The 13296-nt window shown below is 56.0% G+C and overlaps 1 protein-coding gene across 1 annotated transcript; it reads left to right on the top strand.

Moving 5' to 3' along the window:
- Window positions 1–9283: 9283 nt before the first annotated feature.
- Window positions 9284–12315, top strand: FOXF1 (forkhead box F1). Its single transcript, XM_065641158.1, has 2 exons — window positions 9284–10343; window positions 12008–12315. Exons 1-2 carry the CDS (start codon window positions 9284–9286, stop codon window positions 12166–12168), a joined length of 1221 nt encoding a protein of 406 aa, XP_065497230.1. The 3' UTR covers window positions 12169–12315.
- Window positions 12316–13296: the final 981 nt, after the last annotated feature.

Raw genomic sequence — 13296 nt, 5'->3', positions numbered from 1 at the left:
AACCCCGCCTTCCCCTGCCCGCCTCCAGGAGCCCGGTGCTCGTTTTCGTTGATTTTTATGGGTAATTATTGAAGATGCTTTTCCCTGCAACGCTCTTCCATCCCTGCCCGCAACACCGGGAAATGCAACCCCGACACCGGGGGGATAGGGCAGCACGGGGGTCCCCAAAAATCCCAAGTGCCTTTCTGCTAAATATAATTATTAAAAAAAGAAAAAAAAATTTTTCGCTCACAAAAATTGATTAGGTTTGAAGTACACAGCTTAGACCAATCCGGCAGCAATATCCCGGGCATTCAGTGGTCTGTTTGTAATCTCAGCCTTTTTCATTAACATAAACACTACTTCAACAAAAATACACACGGCCACCTACTAAGCCAGTGAAGTAAATGCGGAGCCGGTCGCGGCGCGGGGGTTAAGCCGGGTTTAACGGGCGCGGAGCGGCCGCGCATCCCGGGGAACGGCGGGGGAGGAGCTGCGTGGAAAACCCACGCGAAAAATCCGTGTTAAACCCGAGTTCTCGCTCGTGTCCCTGCCCCGGGGGGTTGCAAGGTACCCACCGCTAATTCCCCTCTCCGGGAAAAAATTAGGGAAACAATAAAACCCCGAAGTAAATCCCTCCTACCCAAACCTAAACCCGCGGTGTTTGTTTTTCTTCCCCCCGTTTGGCGGGTCCAGGGCCCCGGTTCACGGAGCGGGCGGCAGGTACCGGGGCGGCCGCAGCCCGTGTTCCAGGGAAAAAATTATATTTTCTATGTCTTGTTATGGGTTTTGCAGGAAATTATTTTGCCTTTTCGTACTTGCTTTCTTGCTTGGTTTTTGTTTTTTTTTCTTAGCTCGGTTTGGTCTTGTTTGTTTGTTTGTTTTCTTTCATGCTTTCTCTCATTCTCCCCTTTTCTGCCTTTCTCTTTTCTTTCTTTTATATTACTGGTTTAATATTTCTTTTCTTGACTTTTTCGCTTTTTTCTTTTTCCCTTTTTCTTCCTTTCTCTCTACCTTTCTCTCTTTTTCTCTCTTTCTTCCTTCCGTTTCTTTCTTTCTTCCTTTCTTTCTCTTCCTTCCTTTTCTTTTTTCTCTTTCTCCCTTTTCCCCTTTCTCTCTCTCTCTTTCTCTCTTTCCTTCTTTCCTTCTTTCTCTCTTTCTCTCAACCCTTCTTTCTCTTTTGCTGTCTCCTCCTTTCTCCTTCATTTCTTTATCTTTTTCTCTCCCTTTTTTTCCTTTTCTTTCTTTCCTGCTTTTCCTTTTTCTATTTTTTCTTTTTCTACTTTTCTCTTTACGTCTTTCTTAATTTTTGTTTCCCTCTTTTTTACTCCGTCATTTTCCTGTTTCTCTGTTTCTTTCACCCTTTCTCACTCACTTCTTCTTAATTTCTCAGTCTCAATTTCTCTTCTGCTTTCTCCTTTCTCTTTGTTTCTTTTTCATACCCTCTGTCTTTCAAGTTCTCGTTCTTTATCTCTTTCTCTCTCTTTTTTTTCTTTCTTTACGTAGGTATGTACATAGTTCTGTATGTCGTTCTGTCTGCTCTGTCTTTCTTTTTCCTCCCTCCGTTCCCTTCTCTCCCCTCCAGGACAGTTTCTCTCCACTCCCCCGGTCCCGTCCCCTTCGGTGGGGGAAAAACAGCTGCCGGGGGAGAAAACTCCTTGAGCTCGTAGTACTTTCAGTGCAGCACTCAAATCCGATCGTTCGCAAAGGAGAAACGAATAATCCTGTAAGAAAAATAATTATGCTGCAACCTAAGCCCTCGGGCAGCATCTTTGCCCGCAGGTAGCCCGCAAAATCTGCCGGAGAAAGGGATTTTTTTTTTCCCGGTGCCTTGGCGACCAGGCAGAAATTCCCTCATCCACCGATTGCAAAGGTGTTAGATTCAAAATTATTTTGTATATTTGTAAAAGTGGAATTTAAGGGAGATTGAAAGCGCGGAGCTGAGAGTGCTCTGCAAAACGTGCTGGGGCGTTTTTTAAATTCAGTGAGAGATTCTGAAAACAGGAAAAGCAAAACGATTTCTGGGTTCGTTATTCGAATGTTTAGTGAGTTTTGCGCCAGTTTTGGTGGCTTTTTTTACAGATTTCTTCCCCTTTCCTCCTCGACTTTCACACACACACATCCCATTCCTCAAGAAACCCAGATGCGGGCAGATGGATGGACCCGCTCCCGTTATCTGCTTGATTCTCACAAAGGGCTTTGCTGAAGAAATCGGTTAATTTCGGGGCATAATAGCCAGTGCTGCGGAAAGCCTTCCCACCTTGGGTTGAGCATTTCAACTATCCACTGAGCATCTTCCCCGGGAATGCCAACAGAGAACGCTCTTCTCTGCAGCACATTTTTAAAGCCCCCCCCCCAAAATCACTTACAATATTTAGCTAGGGACCGGTTGTGCAAAACGGCTCTTTTTACGACGCGCTTTTCTGTTTTACTAAGGAGGCAGGAAAGAGGAATAATGGATTTTTTTGTGTGTCTTTTAACTCTCTGCGCTGGTTACTGCAAAGCAAAGGGGGTCTCGAATCTGCAGCACCCCGTAATGTGGCTCCAGAGCCCGCTGGTGCACTGCAGAGCTGCCAGAGCCCACCAACTAAGCGATACATCATTAGCTGGGAATTTAGTCACTTAAAAAATAATAATAATAATGCTAGAAAATAGTTTTTGCCGGGATAGCTTCCAAGTAAAGCCCTCCCCGGTTCTCTGCAAAGCGGGGAGCAGGGAGAGGAGAATCGCAGTTATTTACAGCGGGGATTTTTCACGTTGTTTGTGAACACGACTCCCAGAACTCCACCTTTGAGTTGGAGAAGCGGGGGAAGGGAGTTTAAATGGGGGATTTATTACAGAAACAAGGTCTAAAAAATCAGGAGGTTGCTCTGGGACACAGGCGGCAGCTGTGCGGGGTGACCTGGGTCCGGGCAGGGGGTGTCCCCGGGACGGGCAGCCAAAGGCGGCTGCAGCCTCTCCGACCTGGGCCTTGGCCCTGGTCGGTGGAGCCCTCGTGTCCCCCTCCTGCCATGCGATGACCCTTTGCCTGGGGGCTGCCAGGCCGCTCTGCAGCCCAGTCCCTCTCCCTGCAGCAAAGAACGCGGAGAAACGGCCCACGGATGTTTATCTCACCACGGAGATGCTCCGGGGCTCCCTCCAGCAAAAGCTGCTTTTGGAAAAGCGGGGGGGACCTGGCTGGTCCCGGGACAGTGTGGCAGCTCCGTGGGCAGAGACCAGAGGGACAAATCCCCTCTGCTGCATCAGGGACTTTCTCGCACGCCAGGGGCTTTCTAGGTACCTGCGGAGGTCGGTACCTCCCGGCAGGTCGCCGTCCCCGCCCGGAGATGGTGCCAGGCTGTCCCTGCTCTGCCCTCAGCATCCTCCGCTCGCAGTCGTTGTTTCTGTCGCACCCCTCCCCACGGGCGACAGCCGCGTCCTGCGTGGATGGCTCTGCTTCCACAACCCCCTCTCCCCACTCGACAGGTGACAAGGGATGGTGGATGTCGGGGGACCCCGATGCTGGGGACCCCAAGGACTTTTACCCTGGAGAGCGCCCGGATTTTGGTGCCTCCTGCCTCGGTGGTCCCGGGAAGGACCGTGATGCACAAGGACCTTTCTCCCCCCAGGAGCGCACCCGGACCCGCAGCACCGGGAACCGATCCGGGTCCCCTAATTCCCCCCGGGTTTTCCGCTTAGGGACCCGCACCCCCAGCGCAGGGGACCGGGCGCTGCTGTCCCCAGGGAGTGCGCGCCGAGGGGCAGCACAGAGAGGTCAATCCCTCCCAAAACCTGTCGAGTTTGTTTTCTGCATCTCTCTATATTTCAGCATAGACGAGGCCGCCAGCTCCACTGTTACTTAGCCCGACAATATACCGTCCCCGCGGCTTTCAGTACCCGCGCAAGAAAATAATTATTTCCTCCTTGATTTGTGCTATTCCGTTGTAACTTCTCTCACTTCTTCGTGCAGACGGATTTTGTGTGATACCCCGAAACGAGGGACCGATGGTCCTCACCTGCCCGACGCTAAAAATGCCCCCACTCCGCCAGCACCGACACACCGGTGCGATTTAGACTCGGTTTGGGTTTAAAGTTGGGATGAAAACAACGAAAATAATTCAATAAGCTTGGAGACAAGGCTGAGCCCCGGGGAAGCCCCTTGTCCTTCCCATTTGGTGGGGAGTCCCCGGCCCGGACGGGCTTTTCTCTCGTAATATCTGGGGCTGGAGGCGATTTCCGACCCCAAAAGCTGAGCGGATCGCAACGCTTCGCCGGCACCGCTGTCCCCATTTTCCCACTAAACCGCCGCAGTTTGGGGCTAGGAAATCTGGAACTGGTTCCCCATTTTGTCTGCTCTACCAAGGAGCTGGGAGAGGGGGAGCATCCCTTCCCAAGGGTCCTGTTTGGTTTGGGGACATTCCCAATACCGGGGCTCGTCACTAGAAGAGGTCCCCCAGGGAAGAAAATTTGTCCGAGAAAGTAGGAATGTCTCAGCAATGCCAGCCTGGATTTACACCTGGATTTACACCTGGATTTACACTTCGGGTCGCCTTTAAGGGCGAACTTGTTTGCTGAGGGGTGGCCGGGAGCATCACTCGCCAGGTCCCAGCTCAGCCCCGTTGTTTCTCTCGGTACCCAGGTCTTCGGGTCAGAATCCCAGCCAGCCAAAAAGCATCTCTCCGGGAAAGTATTCTAGCTATCCGTCCCTGAGCAGGGATATAAATACCCGGAGATATTTTGAAGATCTCTGTGGGAAGCGATTGTGTCTAAGTGGCAGCGCTCGGAGCTTGTTATCGCTGGAACCGATTTGTATTGCAGGGACTGGGTCCTGCCAGAAAACTCCTAAAAAATTCTGCGCTGAAGCAGGCTGTAAATTCCTGTGCTGCAATATTTCATCGAAGGACGTCATGGAAAATGTGGGCTTGGGGTGGGGGAGCGGGTCGTGACTGGCAGAGGGGTGAAAAGGGAGACAAAAGGGGGGGAAGTGTAAGATTTTCTTTTTTTTTTTTTTTTTTTTTTCCCGCTTTCTGACCAAAGCCTGAACTTCTGCCTGAGACACGGCGGCTGCCAGCCAGCTCGCACCCCCCCGCAGCCGCGTTAGGCGGTTCGGCAGCTCCGCTTCGCACCCACTCGCAATTTCGGCTTTTTTCCTTCCCAAAACCTCCTTCGGGTCCCGCTTGGTCCTGGAGACCGGGCTGTGCCCGCACTGAGTCCCGGGGATGCGAGGGGTCGGGCTCTGGATGCCACCGAGAAAGGGCCCCGTCCACAACCAGGTACACGCACACGCGTGGGGCAAAGATTTGCCGTGTGATGGATCCGCAAAAATGGTTGGGGGGGGTGTGCATGTGTCCCCCTAAATACCGTCTTTCCCTCGACCCCAGGTCCTCTCTCCTTATCCCCAGCCTTGAGCCCCTCGTTTACCACGGACCCCCTCGGTCTTAAATAAACGTTTAGGGATCAATTTGCCGCGGATTTGGGGCCAGCGGCCACGGGGATGGTCACGAATGAAAAAAAAAAAAAACTAAAAAAATTAAACAGCCGAGGGAAAAGGGCTGGTGCTGAGGAAAAGGGGGGAAGAAGGAGAGTCCTGCGGGTGGTGTTAATGCAAAGCAGGGGCAGCGGGGAGGGGGACATGAGGCGGTCACTCCCCTCGCCCTGGGTGGTCCGGGCTCGCAGGAACACCCCGGCCCCTCTCCGAGCAGCACCCAGCCCGCCTATAACAATACCACCTATATACATTTCCATACTCGGATTACACCCGGCCTGGTTGCAAAGTTGACTTCACTTAAGCAATTAGCTAGTAAAAATACCTTCGGCGCAGGAAAAGGAAGAATGCTCGGATTTGTCTGTTTTTACACAAAACGCTGCCGAGTTTCGGGGTGGGGGAGGGAAGGGGAGAGGGTTTGGGAAAGAGCCGGTTGGGAAGCGCAGTGGGGCCGGGGGTGTTCGCGGGGAATATGCGGGGCTGGGACAACAAAACGGGCCCCGAACAGTGCCGGGATTAGTAGGGCTAATTGCTCTAGATTTTTTTTTTCCTTCTTATATTTTTTCCCCCTTCCCTGTATCTATCCCCCGTCAGGGGCTGGGGGTAAACCTGATTAAAACACCCAAACCATCAGCAAACAAAAGCAAAAGAGAGTCCCGATCATCTGCGGGGGCAAATCAACCTCTTCAAGCCAGAAACGCTCCCGTCCTCTCCCCTCCAAACATTCATCCGAGGCCCATCTTGAATCTCAAAGTGCTTCTGGGACCTGTGCGGAGCTTTTATTAGCAATAAAGCGTCACTACCAACCCCTGTCCGTGTTTCTCTCCCCTCCATCCCTCCAAAGCCGGCACGGTCCCTCCAACCCCGAACACCATCATCCCCCTCGTACATCAGACTCGGCTTTTCCTCCCCAAAACTCTTCTTTCCCCAATTCAAGGGCTCGGTTTAAAACCTTCCAATGTTTCTGCTATTCCCACGGAGAGGCCTATAAAACTCGGGGCGATTTATTTCCATTTTTAACATTCGCTGGCTGCAATAAATACATCGGAAACCAAATCTTCACACTCCGGAAAGATACTGCGAGGGGGAGAAAGGGTACTCGTGCAGAGATTGATATTATTTTAAGGGGAACGGCTTGATTTTTGAAACTTTTTTTTTTTTTTTGCTGGGAGATATTTTATTTCCTAGTGGAAACGCTGCTGGTGCGATGGTTTTGAACGTGGGTTTTACACGAGCTCTTTGTGTTGCTTTTCGAGCTCAGTTCCCGGGTGTTTTGTGGGCAGGTGGGGGAGATTCAGACGCAGAGCGATGTGAAGCAAAGAAAACCAACCTTTTTGTGCCCGAGCGGGGGGACATTCGATGCGGAGCAAAGCTCAGAGTCAGCGATGCGGTTCCCCCGCAAAAATAAAAATAAATGCAGCGAGAAGCGAGAAGGGTTTATTCTGCACCAGCCGTCCAGGGGCTGTAAGCACCTGGAGAAGGTGATCGCTTCCCAAAAAATGGATTTTGAGGGTGGCTTTTCCCCCTCCCGGAGCAGCCGCTCCCTGTCGCCCTGGACGGGAGGAAACAGCGGCCGCCGCCTCTCCGGGCGGCCGGAGCGGTCCCTTCTTCTCCTCCTGAAGGGAAAAGCTCCAAAAATACCTGTCCCCCGCTCCCATCCCCTCCCCGGGTACCTGTCCTGAGCCTGGGGTTTGTCCAGGGCTCTCCTCAAAGCTCCCGCTTTCCTCCGGGAACAAGAAGGCCGGTGTTTTCTACTAGAGGATTTATTTTTCGGAGAGGGGGCAGACGATGGAAGGGGAAGGAGAGAGGGGAGGGAAACTAAAAAAAAAAAAAAAAAGAAAGAAAGAAAAAGAAAAGCCCCTGATGTGAAATCCCTCTTGGTTGTATCACAGATGTGACAGGCGCCCCGAAGGCTGCTCACAACTGCTCGCGAATAACGCGGGGAGAGTTTGGGAACTCGATCGGTATCTCTCTTTATTTTAAAAGGTATCAAATTATCATTAAAAACTTTAAAAGCGAATATGGAAGACGGGGGCCTGAGTGGGGGGGGGTCCCTCTCTCTCTGTGCAGAGGGACAGACTCGCAGCACGGCGGTGCGGCCTGCAAGTTGGGGGAAGTTTTTTCTTCTTCTTCTTCTTTTTTTTTTTTTCCCTTTCCTTTCTCTCTTCCTTTCCCCAATCTTGAAAGCGAGCACGCTGCAGCAGCCAGCACATCTGCTCTGCTCCCAGCCAGCAGCCCTGGAAGCCCAGGCTCCTGCCACCCCCCTTCCCACCCCCCTGGCAGCGCAGGTTTCCACGCGGGGTCCGCAAGAAGGTGACAAAAGTTTTCAAGCGACTTACCCTGATGAGTGAGTGACAGGTCTCCTGGTAGGGCGATGCTCGAAAGGTTTTTTTCTTTGGGGAGCGGGAGAGAAAAGGGGGTTTCTGACCCCTTGTCTTCCTATTCTGCGTCCCCCCACCCCTTGTGTGTGCCCGTGGCATCCGCCGGAGTGGAGCATCAGGCTCCTGGCATTTCACTGCAAACGTTCAGCATAGATTTATACACCCCCCCACACCAAAAAAAAAAAAACAACCCAAACAAAACACACCCTTAGCCCTAAAGCAGCCTCGGAGCAGGCGGGGGGTCCGAAGCCCTTTCCCATCCCCGGACCGACGGCGGAGGCAGAAAAGGGCATTTCGAGAGGCAGCAAAAGTTTTCGCCGATTTCTTTTTATTAAAGCACCCCCGATCCCGTGTTTACATTGCGCAGTATAAACATCCTGCCCGGGCCCGCCGGGCTTAAAAGAGCGCACGAAGAGGGGGTTTAAAGTGGGTGAAGCTCCGCGCTGCGCGGAGGCCGCGGTTCGGCAGCGCCTCCGCCGCCCGCGGAAGCTCCGCGCTGCCCGGCAGGCCCGAGCTGCCGCGCCCCGGCCCCTTCCACGGCCCGCGTGGGGCCCTTCCCACCCTCCCCCGTGATTTCCAGCAGAGGGGAGGAGGGCAGAACGGGAGGTGGGGGGGAAAGATGACACCGCCCCACGCAAGCGCCGCGGACACGCGTGGCACAACCCGCCCCAGTCCCCCCCCTATACATGCGGCACCCCCCGGGGCGGGCAGGGACGCGTCGCGCAACCCCCGGGTCGGGCAGGGCGGCGTGGAAATGGCTCTTTAAAAGCTGCCCACCAGCTGGGAGCTGGGATCGGAGAGGGGCCGGGACAGGACGGCGGAGGGGGCCGCCCGGGAGGGCGTGGGGGAGCGGGTCGGGGCGGGGATCTCCTCTCCGCTCTTACGTCTGTCAAGAAGCAGCAGACGCCGCTGCAAGAGATAAAGTAAAAGGCGAGCGGCGGGGCCGGGGGCAGACTTGACAGCCACCGCGATGGGAAGCAGCTCCACGCAGCACCGGCCCAGCTAGAGCCGGGGCGAGGTGGGGACGGCGGCGGCCCCGGGAGCCCGGCCCGCCGAGGGGCAGCGGGGCAGGCGGAGGCGGCGGCCACCGGCTTCTTTTCTCGCAGCAGCCGAGCTCCGATCGCTTTCACCCGCCCCCCCCATCCCGCCTCCCTGCGGCCCCCCCGACCCGCCGCCTTTCGCTCGCCTTCTGCAGCCGGGCTCGGATTTAGGGATAAAGTGGGAGGAGGAGGGAAAGGAGGAGGGGGGGGGGGTTGTCGTGTCGTCGCTTCCATTTGTTTATCCACGGAGGGGTGAAGTCTCCCGGTGGAAAGAAACCCCGCCGGCGGGCCGGGAGGAGGCCGGGGGTGGGGGAGTGAGTGGCGGCGGAGCCCCCAGCAGCGTGGCCTTTTTTTGGGGGGGCGCGTAGGGGAGGGTGGCGGAGGAGGGCCGGGGCTGGCCGCCGCGGACCTGGCCGTAGATGACTGCAGAAGCGCAGCAAGCTCTGTCCTCTCAGCCCCCTCCTCCTCCGGTGCAGAGCAGCTACGGCCCCATGTCCTCCGTGGCCGAGAAGCAGCCGCAGAGCTCGGCCATGGACGCCGCCTCCGCGGCGCCCGGCGGGGCGACCGGCAGCGCTCCGGGCAGCGGCGGCAACCCGGGCAGCGGCGGTCCCAAGGCGAAGAAAACCAACGCGGGGATCCGGCGGCCGGAGAAACCGCCTTATTCCTACATCGCCCTCATCGTCATGGCCATCCAGAGCTCACCCTCCAAACGCCTGACCCTCAGCGAGATCTACCAGTTCTTACAGAGCCGCTTCCCTTTCTTCCGAGGCTCCTACCAGGGCTGGAAAAACTCGGTGCGCCACAACCTCTCGCTCAACGAGTGCTTCATCAAGCTGCCCAAGGGGCTGGGACGCCCGGGCAAGGGCCACTACTGGACCATCGACCCGGCCAGCGAGTTCATGTTCGAGGAGGGCTCGTTTCGCCGCCGACCCCGCGGGTTTAGGAGGAAATGCCAGGCGCTGAAGCCCATGTACAGCATGATGAACGGGCTCAGCTTCAACCACCTCCCCGAGAGCTACGGCTTCCAGGGCTCGGCCGGTGGGCTCTCTTGCCCCCCCAACAGCCTTTCCCTCGAAGGGGGCTTGGGGATGATGAACGGGCATTTGTCCAGCAACGTGGAGGGGATGGGCCTCGCCGGACACTCCGTGCCCCACCTGCCCGCTAACGGTGGGCACTCCTACATGGGCAGCTGTACCGGCTCCTCGGCGGGGGATTACCCGCACCACGAGAGCTCCGTGCCCGCCTCTCCGCTGCTCGCCGGCGGGGGAGTGATGGAACCCCACTCGGTTTATTCCAGCTCGGCCTCGGCGTGGGCACCGTCCGCCTCGGCGGCCCTGAACACCGGCACATCCTACATCAAGCAGCAGCCCCTCTCGCCCTGCAACCCCACGGCCAACCCGCTCTCCTCCAGCCTTTCCACGCACTCCCTCGACCAGTCCTACCTGCACCAGAACAGCCACAATACCGCCGAGTTGCAAGGTAAGGCGCGGACACGCGTGGGAGAGACCCGGGGGATGCCGGTGGGGCGGGAGCGCTCCGCAGCCACGCGTGGATTCCGAGCTTCGTGGACAGTTTTAATGCTGGGGAGGGGACCGTCGTCCCCCCCGCTCCTCGCCTTCCCTTCCCAGGGGTAACCGGGCAGCCGTCGGGGCTCGCCCCGATATGGGACCCGCTCTGCGGGACTTGGAACCGCCGGGCCAAGGCTCCGCTCCCCTGGGCGGCTGCTCTGCTCCCAGGCCTGGGACCTCTGGGCACTGGCAGGCGGGAAGCTGCGGGAATGCAACGTCGGGGATTAGCCCAAGGGGTCTTCCGCCTCCATCGAGACCTAGAGGCCTGCGGAGGGAGAAGAATGGGGGATTTCTCCATCGACGTGTCCACCATCCTCCCCCGCTCCTGTCCCTCGCCATCAGCTCCTCTCGGGTTGTGTTTTCCAGGCCCATCGCCTCCCTCCGCGCTCCGCTCCTCCGCCCATGCGGAAGTCGGTGGCCCGGGCTCCCCGCTCCCCGCAGCCCCGGGCCGGCCTCGCCCCGGCCCCGGGATGGAGCTGCCGGGGCTGGATTTGCCCTCGCTCCTGGGGAGGGGGGGAAGATGGTGTTTTGGCCGGGAGGAGGCCTCGGGAGGGACGGGGCCAGCGCTGGGCTTCATCCTGCGGCCCAAATTCACCTCGGGGTTGGGATGGGCCTTTTGGGGCAAGGAGGAGTCTTGAGAGTCGTGGTCGAGTAAAGGGGCAAGTTTTGGGGGTCCCTGCACATCATCTCGGGCCTTCGGGGGAGCGGGAAGTGCCTGGCAGAAATGGGTGTGAAAAGGAGCATTAGCGGGTCAGAAACACGAAGTAAAGCGGGGAAAAAAACATCAGCCGGGCTGGTACGGAGTGGCCGAGCCCGGGCACAGCACCCGGCCGGGGGCAGCGCCCGTCTGCGGGCACCCGGATCGGTCCCCGCTCGGCGTGAGCGCACCCAGAACCGCTGGAAACCAGCAAAAACCCGTCCCGAGGAGCCGCCGGGCCTTCCTGCGGCCTTAACAGAAACGCTCCGAATTAACACCCAAATTAACAGCGCCGGAGCGGCGGGGAGTGGGAGCCCCGGCCGGGCGCTCCTCCCCAGCGCACCCCAAATTTACAGGGCGTTTTTTTATCCCGAAGTAGCGGCAGAAAGGGCAGGAATAGCCCCGCTTTCGGTGGCGTTTCGCTTTCCGCCTCTCTGCCCGCTCTCTGCCGCCGGCTCCGGTGGGCGAATGTGTTGCCCCGCTCCGCACCCCGCGGACATTCCGCACAGGCGGAGGAGATGGGAAAAGCACTCGGCGCCTTCAAGGGGGCAAAATGGGGGGAAAAAAACCTAAACACACCCCAAAGTAAATCCCATTTCCTCGAAGCGTCCTTGGGCCGCACCGTCCCGGGCCCGCGGAGGTTTCCTCCGCCGCACCTGTCCGCGCCCGCGGAGCCGCGGGACTGCCCGTGTATTTGTGTGCATGCAAAAATACACCCAATTTCGCGCTGACACCGGGGGCTGCGGAGGGTCTGGTGGGGCGTTTTTGTGTTTTGTTTTGTTTTAATCCCAGACGGCGTCTTTTCCCCTTCGCGCTCAACCTCCTCTACTAAATATAATTCCGATGGCTGACGATCTTTCTCTCCCTCCGTTCCGCAGGCATCCCGCGGTATCACTCCCAGTCTCCGAGCATGTGCGACAGAAAGGAATTCGTCTTCTCTTTCAACGCCATGGCCTCCTCCTCCATGCATTCAGCGGGCAGCGGCTCCTATTACCACCAACAAGTGACATACCAGGACATCAAGCCGTGCGTTATGTGATACGGGGCGGAAAAAAACCACCTCCTGGGGACGGCGAGGCCTGACCGGGGCATCGAGTCCCCCACCCCCAGGACCCCCTCGGTGGAAGCGGGGGGTCTCTGCAGACTGGCTTTGTTCAGGAGGGATAAACAGGAGCACCGGAGCTGAGCATCGGCCCGACCCGGCCTCCAACGCGGGTCTTTAATCATCGACGGTCTCTGCCTTCTTCTGCTTCTTCGCTTGGGGTTGGGTTGAGAGGAAAGCGAAAAACAGCCCTCCTTCCCCCCCCAAAAAAAGAAACCCGACTGCGAGTTTGGGTTAAGGGTTTGACAAATGAGGTTATAATGCTTCTTAAAAAAAAAAATTACTAATTCAGTTTGTAATTGGCATTGAGCGATGCCGCCATCCCGGCTGGCAGGCACAGAGTCGGATCGGGCTGGGGGGGGTTGGAAAGGACCCGACTTCAAAGCCAGCGCATCCCGCGGCCCCTCCGCGCTGCACCGCGGGGAGCAGCGGAGTCACCGCCCGGGTTCCCCCGTCCCAGCCCCTTCGGTCCCGTCTCACTTCGAGCCCCTTCTTCAGATACTTTTTTTTACTTTACTTTTTTTTTTTTTTTTTTTCGTATCGGCAAATACCCAGCGGGCAAAAAAATCTCTCAGAGGGATTTTTTATTTTAGCTAATTTTTTTAATGCCTGCAGGATCAGACCCTATGCAGAGAGAATAAGGCACTTTGAAAAGAGACAGCCATGCTCATTCTGTTATTTATTCTACTTGTTGTTGTTGCTAATAATCGAGACACGAGTAGTCTCAGCTGATCAGTATTAAATCGGTGAATCTCTGTTGGCAATATTTGCCATATAGATTTTTTTTTTTAGGTAACCTTTGTAAATTTTAAACCGATCATGGTCTCTGTGTAAAGACAATCCTCCATATGTTTTTATAGAAATATATATATAATGAAGGATTATTCCCCTCCCTCACCCTCTATATTTTTTTTTCGCCCTGACTTTGTACAGTTCGGTGACACCTATTTTAATTCTTTCTGCACTGTATAAAATTGTAATTATGTGTTGTCGTTGTTGGTTTTATTTTTTTTTCGCCTTGCCCTTTTGTGTACGTTTTGTCCCTAAAGAAAAAAAAAAATCGAA

The sequence above is a fragment of the Caloenas nicobarica genome, chromosome 9 (assembly GCF_036013445.1).
Source record: "Caloenas nicobarica isolate bCalNic1 chromosome 9, bCalNic1.hap1, whole genome shotgun sequence".
Classification (NCBI taxonomy): Eukaryota; Metazoa; Chordata; class Aves; order Columbiformes; family Columbidae; genus Caloenas; species Caloenas nicobarica.
Note: the sequence above shows the minus strand (reverse complement) of the source record. Positions and strands in the feature narration are given on the sequence as shown.